The sequence below is a fragment of the Trichoplusia ni genome, chromosome 2 (assembly GCF_003590095.1).
Source record: "Trichoplusia ni isolate ovarian cell line Hi5 chromosome 2, tn1, whole genome shotgun sequence".
Taxonomy (NCBI): Eukaryota; Metazoa; Arthropoda; class Insecta; order Lepidoptera; family Noctuidae; genus Trichoplusia; species Trichoplusia ni.
In genome coordinates, this window is record NC_039479.1 from 1,185,946 (window position 1) to 1,207,024 (window position 21,079).

Here is a 21,079-nt window from a genome sequence, read left to right on the forward strand (position 1 = left end):
TACAACAATAAGCTCAATTATTGCCAAACGGTAAGCTCTAGGAATTTGAACTTTATAGTCGAAGCATAAGGACCAAAAAAATATGAAAGACAGTAGAAGAGCCGCAAAATTAAGTTGGCAGAATCATATGAGCACGTTTTTTAGAAGACTTTTCAAACGCTATAAAAAGCAAAAGTTGCTTCATTGTGCCACCAGTTTGAGTGGGATCAGCTGCGCACGCGCATCCCTCAGTGGGATAAAGGACGATGCTTTTGGTAATACTTTCTTTTGTGTCATTGTGGTGTGAAGTGTATTTCTATCTATTGCGCAATATTTAATTAAAATCAAAATTTGCATAATTGGCCTCAGGTGATATCTTTCTATAATTATCTTTACTTAAATTTTCCTCTTCTCATCTTTTTATTTTCAAACTAAATCACTAGTCTTTTAAAACATAATTATTATTGTACATCAAAGCTTTCTTGACAAAATTGAAACAACACGATTGTCATTTGAAAAGATAGTGGGAAGTGAAAAAAAAAATATCCTTTCCAGTTTTATCTTATATGGCCCTATCCTTGAAAATTACCACCCTTACAAACACACATTTATATTAACAATCTAGTTTCTCATAAAATATTAAACAAATCCATACATTTAGCTTTAAAATTAGTTTTTGCAAAGCTTAATACTTTGTCACTCATCATCTCATCGGAACAATTTCTCACTCTTTAATCCTACGCACATCATTGTATATAAATACAATTGTATTGAGTGTATTATGCATTTGACCTTAATCTACTATTTAAATCGATACTCTCACAGTTACAATAGCATCAGATGTTATATCAGCTTTTCTCTCACCATATTCTGTAAGGATAGAAGGTGATATTTCATTTAAGAATTTCACTCTTCAATCATGAGGATTATTAGGATCGCCCATCTAGTTTTAGACTCAATTCTATTCAATAAGTATGACTTGAAATGGATCATGAGCTAAGTCAGCTGTTGCTCCCGCGATTCAAAGTCAAAGACTAGATCTTTGACTTTTTATGATTAAAACACTAGTATATTATGAAACATTTAGGTAATCATAAATTAAAGTTTCAAATCCTGAAATAATTATGAACTTGTTACGTGAAAAAAATCCAAATTGTTTGACTTTTTACAGATAGTGATTTTACATAACCGTTGCAGTTGGCATTGATTCTATAAATTGTTACTCCAAACATGGCCCTTTAAACAGTTACAAGAGTAAACTATTATCCCACAAAACTTCTTCATGACATAAAACAAAATGTTACATAACAATTACACAAATTAATATGATATAATAACAATCATAAATTATTATTCTTGTTAATACACTTGGATACGGTTTCAATTTGCATATATTTTCCATAACTTATAAAATATAAGCTTTACTCCAGTTTGAATAAGAATTAAGCTTTGTATCTTTCTTGTGAAAAGTTTAAAATGCATCTCATTGGGCTAATATTTGATAGACATTGGCGTTTTTATGTTTATTGCAAAAGTTTCTAGGGTCAAAGGCTATAGGATTATCTAAAATATTAGGATTTCGTACAAAATGACATCAATTTCAATATTTCAAAATCGATGACACTATCTAGATTCGTTTTAAGAAATTTTGATGTTTCGCTTTGTGTCTCAAAATATATTCTGTTTTACACAAATTTGAATCATTTATGCTTTTCATCTACCAGCCATCATTATTGTATATAAACTTTTCCAGATTTTGAAGATGTCTTACTTGTTTTTGATCTTGCTTGATCTCCTAGTCAATGAAATATAATTCTGTGGTAACAGACTGTAGACAAACATAACACATGACTTTCTACAGTAAATTGTTATTCTTAAATGGCAACCAATTAGAAGAATTCGTTGAGGTCTGAAGTCCTAAAATTTCACTTTCGGATTTAAAATAAATACTCGTCACAATCCATTTGGTGGGCTTTTTTCGCGAATCGAATCTAATATTTACAGATCGAATATGATTTTTTCGGGTTCGACTTTTTTCAATGTATTTAACTGAAAATAGAAACATCTAAATTTTATGTTTAACCTTCTTAATCATCTAAAATTAGTAGTATCTAGATATTTAGATGTTTCAATTACATAAAATAAAGATTTAAAGACTGTCTTTGGTGAAAAAAAAAAAAAAAAAAAAACTGAAAATAGTAGACGATTTGCAGAGATTTCTGGTTATAAATAATAAATAATAATACAGATAGATTGATCATACTTCACACTGAATACTAATTTCTCTAACATTAAGTTAATAGATGAAGCAATTTATCTCGAAATTGTATACCAAAAATGTAAAAAATATACATGTTTCTGTATAAGTTAATGTCGTTCAAACTCTGTCAACCGATTTGTTATTATTAGTTTGATAAATATTGTTGTAAACATCACTAGACATGCTTGTTAAGCAAGCAAAGGCTTCCATCGACATTTTAAACAACAATTTATTTTAAATTTTTAAATGGGTGTGAGTTCGTTTTGTATTTTTTATCTCAGGTTCCGTACAATGCTAATTGTATAAGGTTTCAAGTCGTTATACAGCTTTTCTGCCTACGCAAAGCGGTCGTAACAAAAATAGAACTTTTGCTCATTACTCTAAAAGTCAGATAAGTTCTTTGACTCAGTATTGTTAACTAGAACCTGTTCTCATAAATATCGATGTTTAATTTTTGTTGCACTTTAAGAGTCTTTAATAATTAATTTATGTAGACGCATTCAAATAGACCTTATCCAAAAAGTTTTTAAGCTTCAAACACCTCCCAAAATTATTATCTATATTTATTCCTAGCCATATATTTTTTTACCACAATTAAATTGCTTGACAGATTCAGACTACAAAATTACAAACACCTATCTTTAAATTATCGAAATATACGGAATCCTAAAAAAGTGGCAGAACGAGTCTAGATCTCTTACCTCATTTGCATTTGATTACACCCACGATACCATGCGAACTTTTGACCTCTGTCAGTTAATACGTTTTATTATCCTTTTTCTAACAGATTGTTGATCTCTAAAAACTGGACAGGTCGAGGCAGACTCGTTAGTTTGTCTGATATTTATTGCATAACGTACCTTGTGTTATGGAGATAGCATCTTCTATTTCCAAGTTTCGTTAATTTTAAACGATGACCTCATACGAGTGATAAAAATCAAAACTAGTTTTTTTTTCATCGTCTCCTATTATACTTCATTAATATGTACTTAAAAATTTTTGTGAATCTATTACTTTCTTAATGACTAAAAGCGACAGATAGTGACTACCTATTTAAAACAGCAATTTCCCACCACTAGGTTTTACAGTCTCACATCCAAAAAGATAAGTTGATATAAATTATTTCCTTTTCACAGGTTATTTTAACCGCTTTAGTAGCGGTGAGCGGAGCAGACAAGCTTGGAAAGAGCTTTGTCTTGCCAGCCACAGCCAAATCTGCAGGCGGTAGTCCCGATGACTTATTAGCTCCGTTCGAAGGTTCTGACCGAGGCCTACCCACTGGCAGCTACACGAACGATGCTCAAGGAGTAGTAGTCGACGCAGTGAACCCCGGAGTCCGGGCTTCTGGTATTGAACCAACAGGTCTTGGTGGACCAAGAACCGCATACGGCTCAACCAACTCCAAAGTTGGGGATGCCGCATTCAGAACCACTCAGAGCGGATTCGGAGTTACCGGAGGTGCTAGCACTCGTATCGCACCCGGATTCAACTCCTTCACAGGATCAGAGGAATCTGAGGTCGACAAAAACAATGGAAACAGTTTGAAGTTTTTGAATGATGTCGGTTCGGAGAACTACAGCTATAACTACAAGACTGAAAATGGGATTACTGTTGGTGAGAATGGTGCGGCCACTGGTGGGGTTCAAGCGCAGGGAGGATACTCCTACAAGGGTGATGATGGTCAAACGTACAGCGTGACATACACAGCTGACAAAGGAGGTTACAAGCCTCAGGGTCAACATCTCCCAACTCCACCCCCAATTCCTAATGAAATTTTGATCTCTTTGGAGAAGAATGCTAAGGATGAAGCTGCTGGCGTTGTTGATGATGGTAAGTTTTGATTATGTTATGTATAATATGTGTTATGTATAAGTATACATATGTGTTTTTATTTTACCTCGAGAAATATATTTAAATGAGATAATCGTGGCATAATTAAAAAAAAAAGATTATTATTCGATATCCGTTCATTCACAGGCAATGGGGCCCATTTCTTTATTGACTTTATTAAAATAATTCATTTATTAATTATTGCTAAGACGTATTTAACCTGCCATCTTTCTGTCGTAGGTAAAAACGTAAACGTAACGTAAACTATTTTGTCTGATTTTATTTTTTTCTTTATGTCATATTATGTGTCCGGTTATTCATCATTTTAGTTGTCATTTTATCATAAAACGGCGTCTCTGTTTAAAAACATAACCTAACTATCTTTGACAATTTTAAGTTTTGTACATAATGTACCAATATTTTAAAGATTATACGAGATGAAACAGTTTAAAATACTGTTCATAAGGAAAGCGACATGAAATATCTGGTTAATTAATATTAAGACCTACACGGAGATCAAAATGCACTCTTTTATTTTTAAAACTATTTTAGTATGATACGGTGCATTTATATGCCAAGGATACGTCATAATATCGCTGAACTTTTGATCAAGTTATACAAGTTTACGATCGGTAATAATTAATCTAATTTCACGCTGTTATTTCAATATCCTGTTCGGTTGAGGATCTAGTGTTTTACCACAAATTGATATAAATTATTGACTAGCATCATTTTTGTGTTTATTTTTATTTTATTATCTTTGAGGACGTCAATGGGTTCCTTAATGACATAAAATCCGGATAATGTTAAGGAGAACATCGCTAGGCCTTTTGTGGAGTATACGAGTAAAGGGTATAAATTAACGCCCATTCAACAGCCGTCATTGAACACTTTTATATAGTAGTAATAATACACCAGTCAAGTCATTTAAGTGCAGTTTGAACTGGTTTTCAGCTCTAGTCAATTGTTTAAAATTGGTCGTTATTGAACATTGTTCTGCTTTTTATTTTGCATTCAATTATCTATTATTTACAACGATCTTATGTTATTTCCCTTGAGATAGGTACCTACTATTATTGTACCCTTTCTTACTAAGCCGTCTCGGCAATGCCTTTTTGGTGTAAATTAAAATGATTATTTCGAGATTTCGCTCTGGTTTATCAGAGTTTTTTTTGTTGAATTTCGTGACCAATCAATAAAGTCCGTCCTACACGATTACCTAAATTTTATTCAAGACGAATGTTTGCATCAAATTGTAGGATATAAACTATAACTAGATTATAGCCGTGATTAATTCTATGTGTTAATCGGAATTGTGTATTGTTATTGAGTAAAAGATAATGGTTTTATTGAAGGTTTGAAACTTATTTTTGATAGCTCCTTGTCGTAATAAATGCGAGAGATACACAAGAAAATATCATTCCTGTTTTAAACATTCATAACTCGAGTCCACATGAAATATGCACAGCAACTTTACAAACACTCTTCGAATAACAAAACGCCAATCAGTCATTCTGTCAATGCAGTTGCTTACCAAATAAACGATTCATTCACAAGTTTAGCATTGTAACACTGTTCGACTTTGTCATTTGACAAATGTATCTTTGACGCAGGTATGAGTCGTTGACAAATTGTTCTCAACTTTCATTTTTATTTACAGGCTCATACAACGCACAGAAATACAATGACGAAGGCGATTACGAAAGCAATGGCGCTCAAATTAACAATGATGAAGTGACAAATGGCGGCGTAGGTACAACGGTTGGTGGATCAGCTGTGAGTCAGAACAACCAGGCTTACAGACCTACCTCAGGCGTTTTGATTGGTGCTTACAACCCAACAGCAAGCTCTCAAGTTCAAGGTGCTCAAGGATTTGGTCAAGTATCTGGTAATAAACCAAGCCAAGGCTTTGGAGTGTCAGGAGGTTCTTCATCAATTGCACAAGCTGGTCAAACTCAATTGACCCAAAGCAGATTCGGCGAGCAAGCGCAACCTGTGATTGGATCAACGGCTAGAACTCCTACCTTCCAGAGCCAGTCTGGTTCAAACGCTTTCAGTTCAGCGTTTAGTTCGGGTTCGGGAAGCGCCAGTGCGTTTGCTTCAACTGGACCTTCAAGTTTTGGTTTGAAGAAAGATAACTACGGCGCAAATGCTTTCGGATCATCAGGCCAATATGGTAGCAATGTAGCTCCATCTTCTGCAACAGCAACTGCTTTTTCATCTGGAACACCTACATTTGGAGTTCGAACTCAGCAGTTTGGTAGCTCGCAACAGTCTGGAAGCTCCTCTGTATTCGGCGGTTCTCAAGTTCAGCCTCAAGGTGCAGCTTTATTACCAAGTGTTGGTGGTTACTTACCTCCCGCGAAGACAGATACTAACAGCCAAAATTCAAACATTCAAGGCCTCACCCAGGCTACAGTATCTTCATTCCCCAACCCTGCTCAAGGCTCTTCCCAATCTAGTCAATTAGACGTAAAACCACAGAATGGCCAGAGTGTGACATCTACTCAGCAATATCAAGGTACTCTGTATGAATACAATAAGCCAGCTGAATCCTTACCTGCTCCCGGTCAGCAGAGCACCGTGAGTTCCGGACAAGCTTTGTCTGCTTCACAACCTGGTCAGTTTACAACTGACTCAAGATTTGGTTCTCAACAAAGTTCTTCAAGCAGTTTCTCAAACAATAACATCCAAAATCAACAAACACAGTTTAACCAGAAACCCATCAGTACCGTACAATCCGGTTCCTACAACCAACAGTCACAGCAATTCGGGTCTCAGTTCGCTCAAAAGCCTCAGACAGCTTTTGGATCTGCCTTTGCATCAACTACTGGATCGAAGAGTCAAACCTCCCAGAACCAGTTCGGTCAAACCTCTCAGACAAACCAAAAACCAGTTGGTTTCACTGGATCAACTTACCAGCAAACTCAACAAACACAATTTGGATCTCAATATGTTCAAAAACCTGTAACATCCCAAAGCTCTGCATTTGCGACAAACACAGGTTCGAAGGGACAATATGCTCAAACAACCCAATTTGGTCAATCAACTACTGGCTCTAACTTCCAACAGAGTCAATTCGGATCTCAGAATGTACAGAAACCCGTGACATCTCAAAGCTCTGCATTTGCATCAACTTCATCAAAGGGCCAATCTGTCCAAACTCAGTACGGCCAAAAGCCTTTTGGCTTGTCACAGACGGTGTCTGGATCTAATTACCAACAAAACCAAGGAGCTTCTACTGGTTCTCAAATATCGCAGGCCACAGGATCCACAACACAAAATCAGTACGGAGTTAACTTGCAAACTGGACAAAAGCCTTTTGGTCAGTCTACTTCTGACTCTAGCTTCCAGCAAACACAATTTGGTGCAGCGGGATCTCAATTTGGACAGAAACCTGTAACATCTCAAAGCTCCGCTTTCGCATCAAACACAGGATCTAAGGGCCAAGTAAGCCAAACTACCCAATTTGGCCAGAAACCTTTTGGCCAATCTGCAACTGGTTCCAACTTCCAGCAGACTCAATTTGGCAGTGCAGGATCTCAATTTGTTAAAAAACCTGAGACCACTCAAACTTCCGGTTTTGTGTCAAACACGGCATCAAAAGGACAATCTACCCAGACTACCCAGTTTGGCCTATCAACAACTGGCTCTAGCTTCCAGCAAACACAATTTGGCGCCGCAGGATCTCAATTTGGCCAGAAACCTGTAACATCCCAAACCTCTGCCTTCGCATCAAACACTGGATCAAAGGGACAGGCGTCCCAAAGCTCTCAATTTGGCCAAAAGCCTTTCGGCCAATCAGGATCTAACTACCAGCAAACGCAGTTCGGTGCTGCAGGATCCCAATTTGTTCAGAAACCGATATCTTCCCAAAATTCTGCACTAGTATCAAATACTGGATCAAAGGGTCAATCGGTGCAAAACACCCAATTCGGACAGTCAACAACAAGCTCTGGTTACCAGCAGACTCAATTTGGAGCTGCAGGTTCTCAATTCGTTCAGCAACCAGTAACATCCCAGAGCTCTGCATTCGCATCGACTTCAGGATCAAAGGGTCAGTCTGTCCAAACTCAGTTTGGCCAAAAGCCTTTTGGCTCATTCCAGGCGGTGTCTGGATCTAATTACCAGCAAAACCAAGTTTCGTCTACTGGTTTGCAGTCATCTCAGGCCACAGGATCTACTACTCAAAATCAATTTGGAGTGAATCCACAAGCAGGACAAACACCTTTCGTCCAATCAACAACTGGCTCTAACTTCCAGCAAGCTCAATTTGACACTGCAGGATCTCAATTTAGCCAAAAACCCGTAAGCTCTCAGAGTTCTGCCTTTGCATCCAACACAGGATCAAAAGGCCAAGCTGCTCAAGCCACCCAATTTGGTCAAAAGCCTTTCGGCCAATCAGGGTCTAGCTTCCAGCAAGCCCAATTTGGTGCAGTCGGATCTCAATTTGTTCAGAAACCTGTAACATCCCAAAGCTCTGCATTCGCTTCCACCTCAGAATCAAAAGGACAATCTGTCCAAACTGCTCAATTTGGTCAAAAACCTTTTGGCTCATCACAGACTGTGTCTGGATCGAATTATCAACAAAACCAAGTAGCTTCTTCTGGTTCCCAAGCATCGCAAGTTACAGGGGCAACTCTTCAAAATGTGTATGGAGTAAACTCGCAAGCTGGACAAAAGCCTTTCGGCCAATCGACAACTGGTTCTAACTTCCAACAGACTCAATTCGGATCTCAGTTCGGCCAAAAACCCGTGACATCCCAAAATTCTGCATTTGGGTCAAACACCGGATCAAAGGGTCAAGCTGCCCAAGCCAACCAATTTGGTCAAAAGCCTTTCGGTCAAGCAGGATCAGGCTTCCAGCAAACACAATTCGGTGCTGCTGGATCCCAGTTTGCTCAAAAGCCTGTGACATCACAGAGCTCCGCCTTCGCGTCCAACACAGGAACAAAGGGACAGTCTGCGCAAAATACTCAATTCGGTCAATCGACTAGCTCTGGCTACCAGCAGACCCAATTTGGTGCCGCAGGATCTCAATTTGCTCAGAAACCAGTAACCTCTCAGAGTTCCGCCTTTGCGTCAAACACAGGATCAAAGGGTCAATCTGCCCCAAGCACCCAATTTGGCCAAAAGCCTTTCGGCCAAAGCTCTGCGTTCGCGTCGAGTTCAGCATCAAAGGAACAAACTTCCCAATCCACCCAATTCGGTCAATCAACAACCGGTTTTGGCTCACAGCAGACACAATTCGGTGTCAGTGGATCGCAGTTGGGCCAAAAACCTGTGAGCTCTGCTTTTGTGTCCAATACAGGATCTAAGGGACAATCAGTACAAAACAACCAATTCGGTCAATCCACTGTCTCCACTTTCCAGCAGAATCAATTTGGTGCCGCCGATTCTCAATTGGTTCAAAAGCCAACAACTCAAGGCTCTGCCTTTAGTTCTTACACAGGATCAAAGGGTTCAGCTGCCCAAAGCGTACAATTTGGCCAAAAACCATTCGGCCAATCAGTAACTGGATCTAGCTTCCAACAGCCGCAATTCGGGGCTGTCGGATCTCAGTATGGTCAGAAGCCAGTGGCATCTCAAAGCTCTGCATTCGCGTCAACTTCAGAATCAAAGGGACAAGCTGCCCAGTTCACTCAATTCGGCCAATCAACAACTGGTTCTAGCTTCCAGCAGAATCAATTCGGAACCACCGGTACTCAATTTGTACAAAAACCAGTGACGACTCAGAGCTCTGCCTTCGTGACAAACACAGGATCAAAAGCTCAAGCCACCCAGTTTGGTCAAAAACCTTCCGGCCAATCAACCGGATCTAACTTCCAGCAGACACAAATCGGCGCAGTCGGATCTCAGTTCGGTCAAAAACCCGTGACATCCCAGAGCTCGGCGTTTTCGTCGACCACGGGTCAAACTACTCAAACCACCTTCACCCAAAAACCTTTCGGCTCCTCTCAAACTACCAGTCCTAACAATTTCCAACAGAATCAGATTGCTTCAACTGGATCACAAGTGACCCAAGCTACCAGTTCAACATCAGGTTCTAAATACCAGCAGTCTCAATTCGGTGCCAGTCAATCACAATTCGGTCAGAACACTGTTTCTAAGGGCCAATCTGGTCAAAATACCCAATTTAACCAAAAACCTTTCGGTTCTTCTCAAGTAGGCTCTACTTTCCAACAGAATAACGTTGCTTCCCAAAATCAATTTGGACAAAACACTGGCTCTGGTTTCCAACAAACACAGTTTGGTTCGGTTGGATCACAAATTAATCAAAAGCCACAATCTGCTTTTGGATCCTCAATCAATTCTAACACAGGATCAAAAGGTCAGTCCTCGCAACAATTCTCTTCTTCCGGATCACAGTTCTCTCAGGTTGCAAGCGCAAATGCTGTTGCTTCTGATAACCGATTTGGAGTAGAAGCCCAAGGTGTTCAGAAACCTTTTGGAGTAGGTCAGACAGCAGGATCTGGTTTCCAACAGAACGTGTTTCCCTCGTCAACTGTCGCACCTTACGAACAAAAGCCTCAGTCGTCCGTAGGCCTTAGCCAAAACGTGGGCTCGGCCTCATACAACTACGTGCAGAATCCGCAATCGAATCAAGGAAATGTTCCAACTAAAACTACAGTATCTCAAATTGCCCAACCAACATCATTCGGTCAGAAACCGTTTGGCAGCTCACAATCTAGTGCATCATCTTCAGGTGCCTATAGCCAGTCTTTTATAGTTGGAACACAGGCAACAAAACCTTCGACTTCTCAAGCCACTAGCCAGTTTGGTTCCTCGACTGGATCACTGGGCCAGAAGCAACAATCTCAAGCTAATGCATTTGCTTCATCTAATGTAGGTGGTCAAGCTCAAAAGCCGTTCGGCAATGCTCAAAGTAACTTGGTCTCAAAATACCAGCCAACTCAATTTGGTTCTACGACCCAGAAACCATTCGGTAGTTCTTTAACACAGACCCAGTTCGGTCAGTACTCCCAATCTAATGTAGGTAACGCACTTTCAGCAGGCCAGTCATTGTCCAACATTCAGCAACAAAAACCACTAGGCGCTCAATTATCCCAGACATTCCAACAATCACAATTAAATCAGGGTCAAAGGCCTGTCGGTAGCACTCAAGGATCTGCTTTCCAGTTTGGACAAGCAAGTGGTTCAAGCCAGTCTTCTCAGAGTACCGTGGGTAGTGCACAGTCAACTGGTGGGTACAACTACAAAGCGCCAGGATCTGCATTCAGCTCTGCATCGAGTCAGGGCACTTTCCAACAGGCCCAGTCTACAGCTAGTTCCAGCCAGTTTGGGGTTCAACCAATCAAAGCAGTAACTACATCTCAGTACGTTCAGCCAACTCAATTGACTGTTATACCTCTCGGCGGTCAGTCTGCTTCTTCCTCTGTGCAAGGATCTAGTTTCGTAACAGAGCCTACGCAGTCCGCTTTCATTACTTCACAGAAACCTAGTCAAACCCAATTGAGTGATGAATCATACCAATCTAGTCCATTCAGCAGTACTCAAGCCCCAAGTTTCGAATCTTCAGGATTCGGGTCTACTGTTCAACCTATAGTTCAGAGTCAGTCATTCCAGTCTAGTCCCATTAGTAGCACCCAGGCTCCTAGCTTCCCATCAAGGGTAGGTGTTGTCTCAACTGCTCAGCCGCTGGTTGTGCCTATTTCCAGCATAGACTTGGACCAATCTTCCCAGAACTTTGTTGGACAAAAAGAGCAATTTGGAGGAGCTCGCGACCCTCCCAGTTTTGATGAGCAGACTGGATACCATTACTGAACTGTGCCATAAACATACAATTTGGGATAAGTCGATCAATATTGTTTGTTAAACTAATGAAACAACTTTGTTAAACAAATAAATATTTTTTGTGAACTGAATTATCATGTTTTAAAACAGCAAATGCATTTATTCTTGTTCTGTGAAATGAAACAAACGGGATAGTTTTATCAGTTTAGTTTATAGTAATATTTTGTAAAATGGTAAACTAAGTAACTATGTATTTTCAGTTGAAACATTATACATTGAACGTGTGATTTAATACAATGTTTTTAAGATAAATAATGAAAATTTAAAGTGAAAAAAAAAATGTTTTATAAATGAAGAAAATGTAAATAATAAGCGAGTTGTTTGATTTTTAATCCCCCATTATTATCTTATCAAATAATAATGTAGTCCCTATGAGGCTTACACTTTAGATGTTTTTTTTAAACCGCTCTTTGAAATTCAATAATTGTGCCACAAACATTCAATTCACATGCACAAAACACCCAGATTCGGTGCAAGCATTCGTGGGTCACACAAATGGTTGTCCTACGCGGGGGTCAAACCCACGACAAATCGCGCTCAGTGCGTTTAGCGTCGTGGCTTGATGGTAGTTTCGTGGTTTGATATTATTACTAAAGGTATGAAAAATAGTCTAGAACTCATTTAAGATTAGATATCCCAAGTTCACAAAGATGTCATTCAATAGCATATGCAAATATGTAGATATATAGAATGTAAAAAAGAACGATGAATTGATATTTAACCTAATCCCGGATACATAAATTAACTTTATAACGACTTATTTTTAATGAAATCCTAGAAATAAATATCATAATATCTCGAAAATTATATAATATGCGATAAATCTTGTGACGTTGTTTGTATTATAACTACAAAATTAACTAGCTGGTGTCCTCGACTTCGTCTGCGTACAATCATTTCAAATAGCGATAGTATTAAAAAAGTATAAGCTTAAATTATAAAACAACTAATATTATGCCATTAAAATTACCGCATAAATACTTTCAGTTGCCTTTGAAAAATATAACAGCCTGAAAACAGTCACACCATACAGATAGTAGATTTTTTGTATTTACAAATCACACAATATTTTTATAGATAAGGATGTGTTTTCACACCCCAGTCTATTCAGTCCTATCAACGCCTTTGTCAAAGTCACAGCATCACTTGTACGTGCTCTACGCGACGTGGCGACGCTTGTAGACCACATGACCCAGACTAATTTGGGAGAAGCAGAAGAGGAGAATTGAATCAACTGTCAATTAAGTATATTAAAAAAAAAACGCATTTTTTGGTGATCACGCCACAAGCAATAAATTTTGAATTCTAGACAAGCTATTATGAAGATCACGGTCAAAGTTAACTTATGAGGTTATTAACACCGACAAATCATGTTCGTGCAGACGTTATCTTAGGCAGCATTTATCAAAGCTATAATTGAGATATTTTAAGATGTTCAAAAAGGGGAGGAGCATATACAGTTTATAGATGAAATCTATACTAATATTATAATGCTGAATATTTTATTTAAACGAGTGAAATTACGAGAAAAACCGATCAGTTTAAGATAGCCCATTTGTCGAGAAAGGCTGTAGAATATACCATCGCACTATGATTAATAGAAGCAGAACATAATTTTTTTGAAAATGGGTAAATTATGCGTGAACCCTAAAATTATTTAAATCTGATTGAAAAATATCCTAACTTATATCTTCATAGCTTCGTGAAAGAAGTTTTGCGCAACAGCTAGTCTATTATGAAGTAGGTTATGTCTTCCATGATTGTGTGTATCAATTATGTATCAATTTCCTCTACGTATATTAAAAGGATATCCATTGTCATTGATGCTCAATACTCAATTTTTATTTGCTTTTCCACAATAATACGTTAAAAATTTTTCGCTATTGGATATCTTAAAGTTAAAAGAAACGTCAGGAGGAATTTAATTTATTTCTATTTGAAAATACAACATGGCGAGCATTATTACTTTGAAAAAAATATTTTAAAAATTAGAAGACCAACTGTCATCGCTATTTTTAAAATAAAATGTTCCTTACGTCAATAGCGTCTCACAAAAAAAAATATTTGTATAAATCAATTCCTAGTTTTACCAGATTTTAATACATTAATTTCATACCAAATGAATGGCATAACACATTGTTACACTTTGTTTACCTAAGTTCAACAATGATTGCAACACAAAGCGAGCACGTCGCCCGCGCATGCGCGAGCCACTTAATTAACGAACCTCTAATCTCGGAACTTTGTTTCGCAAATATTCATGTTCACGTATTATTCAAATTGGTGTAGATAATAGCTTTGGAAAATGGACTATTTTTGTTCTTCAAAACAAAATTCTGGACAAACACAGTTTTTTTTTTAAATAAAATTTTATGGTAGTTTTTTATCCATAAGCAAAGCTTGTTCAGATCAATTTCACCACTAAAATATTAATTTGAAAACGAATTAAGAGATAAAATAATTGATAAAAATAAAACAAGTTTCAGATGTCTTTTTCCTATTTATCTTATAAAACCATCTTCTGACAGGTATTACATAAAACACTTAAACTGGAACCATTAGTCTTTTTGCAAAAAACGTTGATATTATAAAACAACATAATTTATAATGAGATGCATAATGAATTGATAATTATGTTACACGCAAATATGTATAAAAAAAATCAAAGACAATTCTTGATCAGATTTGTTATTAAAACTTATTAACAAGTTTTTTTTTAAGAAAGCACCTGCTAAATAATCACATATCTATAATTAAGATTCAAAATCTTGTAATAAGCTAACAAAAAATACGTAGTAGGTATAAGTATCTTGCACCAATAGTTTTTTTGGAATATATAGTTTTTAGAAACTCTTTTTAACGACTTTCATATTTTTTGAGAACGCTGGAGTCCACATTTCCTATCTGATTGCCTTGATCAGTAGCGTCGACACAAACTCAGGAGCCGCAGTCTCTTAAAGTCCAGACAATTTTAAACTGCGAGAATGAGTTTTGTTATTGACAGTGCGGATTGCTGAGTGGTTAAGGCCACCACGCCAAACGCACTTGGGTTCGATCCCCGCTTAGGACAAACATTTGTGTGAATCATGAATGCTTGTTCTGATTCTGGGTGTTGTGTACAAACATAGGAATCATCCTATGTTTATGAAACCCCCGCGACACGGATAAAGCTTCTTACTGTGGGAGTCGTTTTTGTTAGAAAGTGTATAAACTAATGCATCAACTAGCTCCTGGAGCTCAACTATGTTTGAGAGAGCTCAACAGCTCGATACAGAACATAATCTCTAGTCGTACTATCAAAAAGATACTCAAATCGCAAATTTGGTAAAAATCATAATGTTTTTGCTAGAAGACTGTAGAAGCCAGAATATTCAAATTGGTTCAATCAATCCTAATAACCTATTAAACTGATTTACTAGCAATTTAAACCCACACGAAATTCATAAATCATTTTCATTATTCCTGTTTCTGCAGATGCATTTTATAAGTATACAAATAATAATACAGAAATAGATTTTATGTTTTACGTAATAAAAACTAAATAAGGTAATATCAAGCAGGTTTGGTTTAAGATCAAATTAATATTGTCTATAACAAAATGTGCACGTCAGCAGGTTTGTTATCCTACTAATATCATAAACGCGGAAGCTTGTATAGACGGATTTTGGTTCCCCTTTCACGCAAAAACACTGAACGGATTTAGACGAAACTTGGTACACATACAGTTTACAACCAGGACAATACGATCCCACCAAAAACATTAAATGTAAAAAAAATGCCAAGTCTCTCGATGCAGTCTTTCCATCGTAAAAAGTTTTGAGATCTCATAGAAGCCAAGTCCTATTCAAAATATTTTGTAGTTATAAATCAACATTTAGTAATTGTATCAATAGTTTTCTTTATATTATAATTATAGTGACTTGGCAATGAGCACAAGAAGAAACAAATAAAACGGCATATTTGTAGGAGTTGAAAGTTACACACACCGCATGCGTAAACATTAATATCACAAAATTAATTTTCTTTTGGTTTATCCGTGTCGTCCCAACCGAATTTCGGCAACGGCAGTCAGTCTTAGTGTACTCTCGATTCATTTACTTTCATAAAGCGATGGCCCGTAAGGTATTCTTAATTATTGTATTGGAGCATGTAGTCGGTAGTGACCATCATGATTCACACATAACAAATAATCTGATCACTGGTCTCGTCAGTAACATTTGCACATAATTCCAGGCATCAAGCAGCTTTTAATTTGTGCTCATTGCCAAGTCACTATAATTATAATATAAAGAAAACTATTGATACAATTACTAAATGTTGATTTATAACTACAAAATATTTTGAATAGGACTTGGCTTCTATGAGATCTCAAAACTTTTTACGATGGAAAGACTGCATCGAGAGACTTGGCATTTTTTTACATTTAATGTTTTTGGTGGGATCTCATTTATTTTTTGTAAGTGTATTTCTTTCTTTTTTTTTAGGTGTCATAATTTCTAGGACTTCAGCTACTGCTTTGCTTAGAACCCATTCTCTATCTCTATCTCTTTTGTTTCTTCTCTGAGACTTCGTTACTTCTAATGTAAACAAGCTTAAACTTATATATATATGCATATATATATCTACTAACTTACAAACTATAGCTAAACTAAACTAAATAACACGTAAAGTTCTCCGAATATCAATTATCACTACAATATTTTTTAGTTTCGAAATGGTTTTTCATAGACAGGTGGCGCTATCAAATGAAAATTATCGAATTATTCTGAAGTACTACTTAGACTGCGCTTTGTAACGAAACCATAGCGCGATTCAGACACGTACAACGCCATCTATCGAGCGCGCATACAATATTTATCGCAATACAATGGAGTTTTAGCTTTATTAATTTAATGAATTATGAATTTTATGTATTAATTTGTATTAATGATAGTCTGTGTATTACATTTATATTATTCTTTTCTATTCTTTGTATGTATTCATCCAATTGAATAGGTACTTAAACAACGAACAAAGTTAACAATGCAGTCAAAATCCATACATAATGTTCTTGCCAAACCGCAAATATAAAATTGTTTTCTATGGCATATTATTTTTTAATGTTTTTATAATTTTTCCTTTATATGTGGCTAAGGACCTATCTTGGTGCAAAATTTGAAGTTTCTAAGTCTGCTAGAAGTACCTTAGATTTTTGATGATCTGTCAGTGAGTCAGTGAGTGACAAAATGGTGTAACTTTGATCGACCGTAACTCCTAAACCATTAATTCAATTGGCATGTAATTTCGAACTTAAGCTTGTTCTAATGCCTACTATTATTCCCCGAAAAGCTAAACTCCTAGCTTTGTCCACGTCGAAGATACAGGGGGGGCGAAACAGCCGCGAATCGCTTCGAGAAAAGATGGTACGGCCGTGCCCGTTTTGCTCGAGACTTGGCAGGGGCACTGCCGTGCCCTCAGATAATTTTATCATTCCCGATTTGTAGGGGGTGAGCCCGCTTGCAACAGCTAGAATTTTAGGTAAACACTAGCTGTTGCCCGCGACTTCGTCCGCGTGGCTAGAAGATATAAGTTATGATTTATATCTACCCTGTTTTTTTTCCACATTTTCCATTGTATCTTCGCTCCTATTAGTCGCCGCGTGATGGTTTATAGCCTAAAACCTTCCTCGATGAATGATCTATTGAACACAAAAAATATTTTTTCGATTTGAACCAGTAGTTCCTGAGATTAGCGCGTTCAAACAAACAATCAAAGAAACAAACTCTTCAGCTTTATATATATGTATAGAAGTATAGATTTAAAAATGTTAATGAACATTTAAAATATGTTTTGTTTTATTTCTATTAAATAAACGAAACTTTTCTCAAACATCCAGCTATGAACCGTATATTTATGTTAGCTATGATGAAAATCGCTTAAATTACAATACTCATGTTGATAAAAGATTTTTTTTATGCTCCATACGTGTCGTGCTGATAATCTTGTTTGAAAAATCTCTTAACATAAATGCGCAAGCAAATCCGAAAGAATTTAACTGTGCAGAAAATATGTTGTTTTTCATTTCGACATTAAAATGAACTAGTTCGTAAGTAATAAGTATCATCGTATTATTATTTATAAAACATGTTTTTTAATGATCTATTTTTATCGTTGTACTTATAAAATTTGTTGAGTTTATTGTTTTTCTAATAAACCTGTTTAAACAATAATATTTATATTTTTATAGTAAATTGTTTAGCATATAAGGATTAGAAAAGCGCAACACATAAAAATAAGGTTGACTTACATTGTCAGTTGTTACGAGAATTATGTTATAAATACTTTTAAGAATTTGAATTTAATTTCAATGCGAACAATCTAGTAAAATCAGAATCAATTTTGATAAAGTTATCCTACAAAGTAACATTTTTTGAATGTCAGAAGATCATATAGATGATACCCCGTATCCCCCACCCTTCATTGATGAGTTGCTTACCAAGGTGTGAAAAAGAAACGGAACAACAAACTCATAAGACGCTGTCACGTTTCTCCTCCTAATTAAAACGATCACACATGTACCTAAATGACACTTTAAATTTAATAATATAAAAAATAGTCTCCAACCGGCAACGGGAACAGGGCTCAAGTTGCCGGTGGTCAGAGCTCCAGAGAGAGGAACCTCCTCACGATTCGCACCGTTTTGAGAATGATTAACCACTTGTTACTTATATTGTTATTGTCTCACACAACTCGCAATTGTATTCTATCCGCCTCAACAAAGGCCTGTTACACCCATCTCCGCCTTCGGAAAAAGGCGTGGTTACATTATATCATAACATTAAATAACATATTTTATTAAGATTTATCTCATGCAATCTTCCAAGCGTTCAGTGAACTCGGTTCTTATAGTTTATCGATAAACCTGTCTAAATCCCCGCCCTATTCACGAACAAAAGCCATAAGCAGTATAGTCCAAATGATGATTATTTTTGATGGAAAACCTTAGCAGGAACGTTCAGTAATGTGTGCTGTTATTTTTAAGATTACGCACCCTACCGGTGAAAACGGAATCTTATAACCGAGGAGTCTCGTTCCTAAGTGATTCAACGAACGTGATGGCTAGACAAAATGAATACATCGCAAACCAAGTATTCCTGTTAAAAACAAATTCTTAAAAAATAATGAGATACCAGACTTCACGGGTTATCACCACGCCGAACTGACTGTGTGTAATGTGTCACAGTTTGGATCACCGTGTAGGACAAGCAATTGTGTATACCATGAGAAATGTACTTGTTTTGAGTTCGGGTGTCTTTGCGCATGCGACATTAATGATTGCCAATTGGCCAAGGATTAAATTTCTGATAGCTGAAATCGTTTTCTTTAAAAGCATTTTCGTCATAGTTCTGAACCTAAAAACGCCGAAACTGGATACTAAGCTTTATTATAAAGGAAAAAAATGTAATTTTACGAGTAACAAAAGCAGCACTTAAGTTTGCCCATCTTTCATTATAATTTATAACCCTAACGTTCATTAGAAGATGTCAATATTATAATATATTATTAAAAATATATTTCGTGTCTACGTGCGATATTGTAAATGGCGGGCAAAGATATAAGAATAAATTAATTTGAAACACGTTTTTATCCTTTCAGATTTGGCCTTGAACTTGACTTTTAAAAATGTAAGGGTACGCGCTGATTAACTTGTTTTAACCGACTACAAATGTTAAGATGGGTTACGTATTTTTTATCTTTTTTTTTGTCTGTTGCGGCATATTGTTGAAAAAGCTGCTTCAGTAAATGAATGTCCATTGCTTATACTATACATGCATACATACGTTTTATACCAAAACTAGCTGTTGAGTTAGAGTTATAAGTTATGATTTTCTACCCGCCCTGTTTTTTTCCACATTTTCCATTGTATCTTTGCTCCCATAAGTCGCAGCGTGATGGTATATAGCCTTAAACCTTCCTCGATGAATGGTCTATTCAACACAAAAAGAATTTTCTTTTTCGAACCAGTAGTTCCTGAGATTAGCGCGTTCAAACAAACAAAGCTTTATATATTAGTATAGATTATAACTTTTATTAATAAAGACTTAAGCGCTGGAGATTATTTACACGTTTCTGAATTAAATATTGATTATTGCTTAAGAATAAATCATCAGCTTTTTGCTAAAGTCATGAAACGGAATTTCGAGACAAAAACCTGACAAATTAACGTTGTTTTTCGTAAGGACATCGAAGCTAATTTGTCAAACTTAATAGGTATCAAGTATTATTAAATTACTGAAGAGAGTAATTGCTGTGTAAAGGTAAGCGCTGCTGCACTGATAAATTGAAAGACTTTGCGATTTCGTATGTTAAACAGTATTTGACAACACAGGACTGCCAATATAAGGATTCATGTCCAAACCCAAGACACACTGACTTTTTTGATGTTGTGAGTGATATAGAAATAAATGTAAGCTTACAGCCAGCTAACAGCCGGAAAACACGTTATTTTTATAAGTAGGTACCTACTATACACCTGAACATTAATAATTAAATTAAGACTGAAAAATCATAAACGGGTATACTTTCAGGGCCTCAAAGTAATTTCATAGATTTCAAAAGTAAAGTACATAGATTTTAACAAAATAGTTTAATAATATTAAATATTAAATTGCTCACAGTCAGTGCCTACCTTTACTTCGTCCATGAACTCGTCTGAACTAAAGAAAGATTTGTTGATATTTAGTTTTATTAAAATAAAACTTTATTAATAATTTAAATCTCAAGAGAAATTATGATTAAATGAAGTGTTGACGATGTTTCGATAGTATTTTGCTAAGTCAATCTATTTACCTTTTAATTTAAATCTAGTTCTTAAATAAATACTTTTAGTACCTAGTCGAAAAACGATAATTAAAAGCTTCAGCTCGTACAAGGGAAGAGTTATTAGAGCCTTTTCCCGCGTTTTTATTTTTTAATATTTGTTGTTATATCGGCAACTGAAATACATTTCATGACGACCTCCGTGGTCGAGTGGCGCACGCACCGGTTTCAAGGTGTCGCTAGCTCTGAGGTCCCGGGTTCGATCCCCGGTTGGGTCAATGTAAAAATGCACATTTCTACATTTTCTCGGGTCTGGGTTTTTGTGGTACCTTCGTTGTATCTGAATTCCATAACACAAGTGCTTTAGCAACTTACTTTGGGTTCAGAACAATGTAT

General features: G+C 36.5%; 1 protein-coding gene across 1 annotated transcript; it reads left to right on the plus strand.

Annotated features, from left to right (window-relative positions):
* Positions 1-213: 213 nt before the first annotated feature.
* LOC113502387 (filaggrin-2-like) lies at positions 214-11,955 on the plus strand. The gene is made up of 3 exons (XM_026883943.1): positions 214-254; positions 3,376-4,069; positions 5,730-11,955. Exons 1-3 carry the CDS (start codon positions 246-248, stop codon positions 11,852-11,854), a joined length of 6,828 nt encoding a protein of 2,275 aa, XP_026739744.1. The 5' UTR covers positions 214-245; the 3' UTR covers positions 11,855-11,955.
* Positions 11,956-21,079: the final 9,124 nt, after the last annotated feature.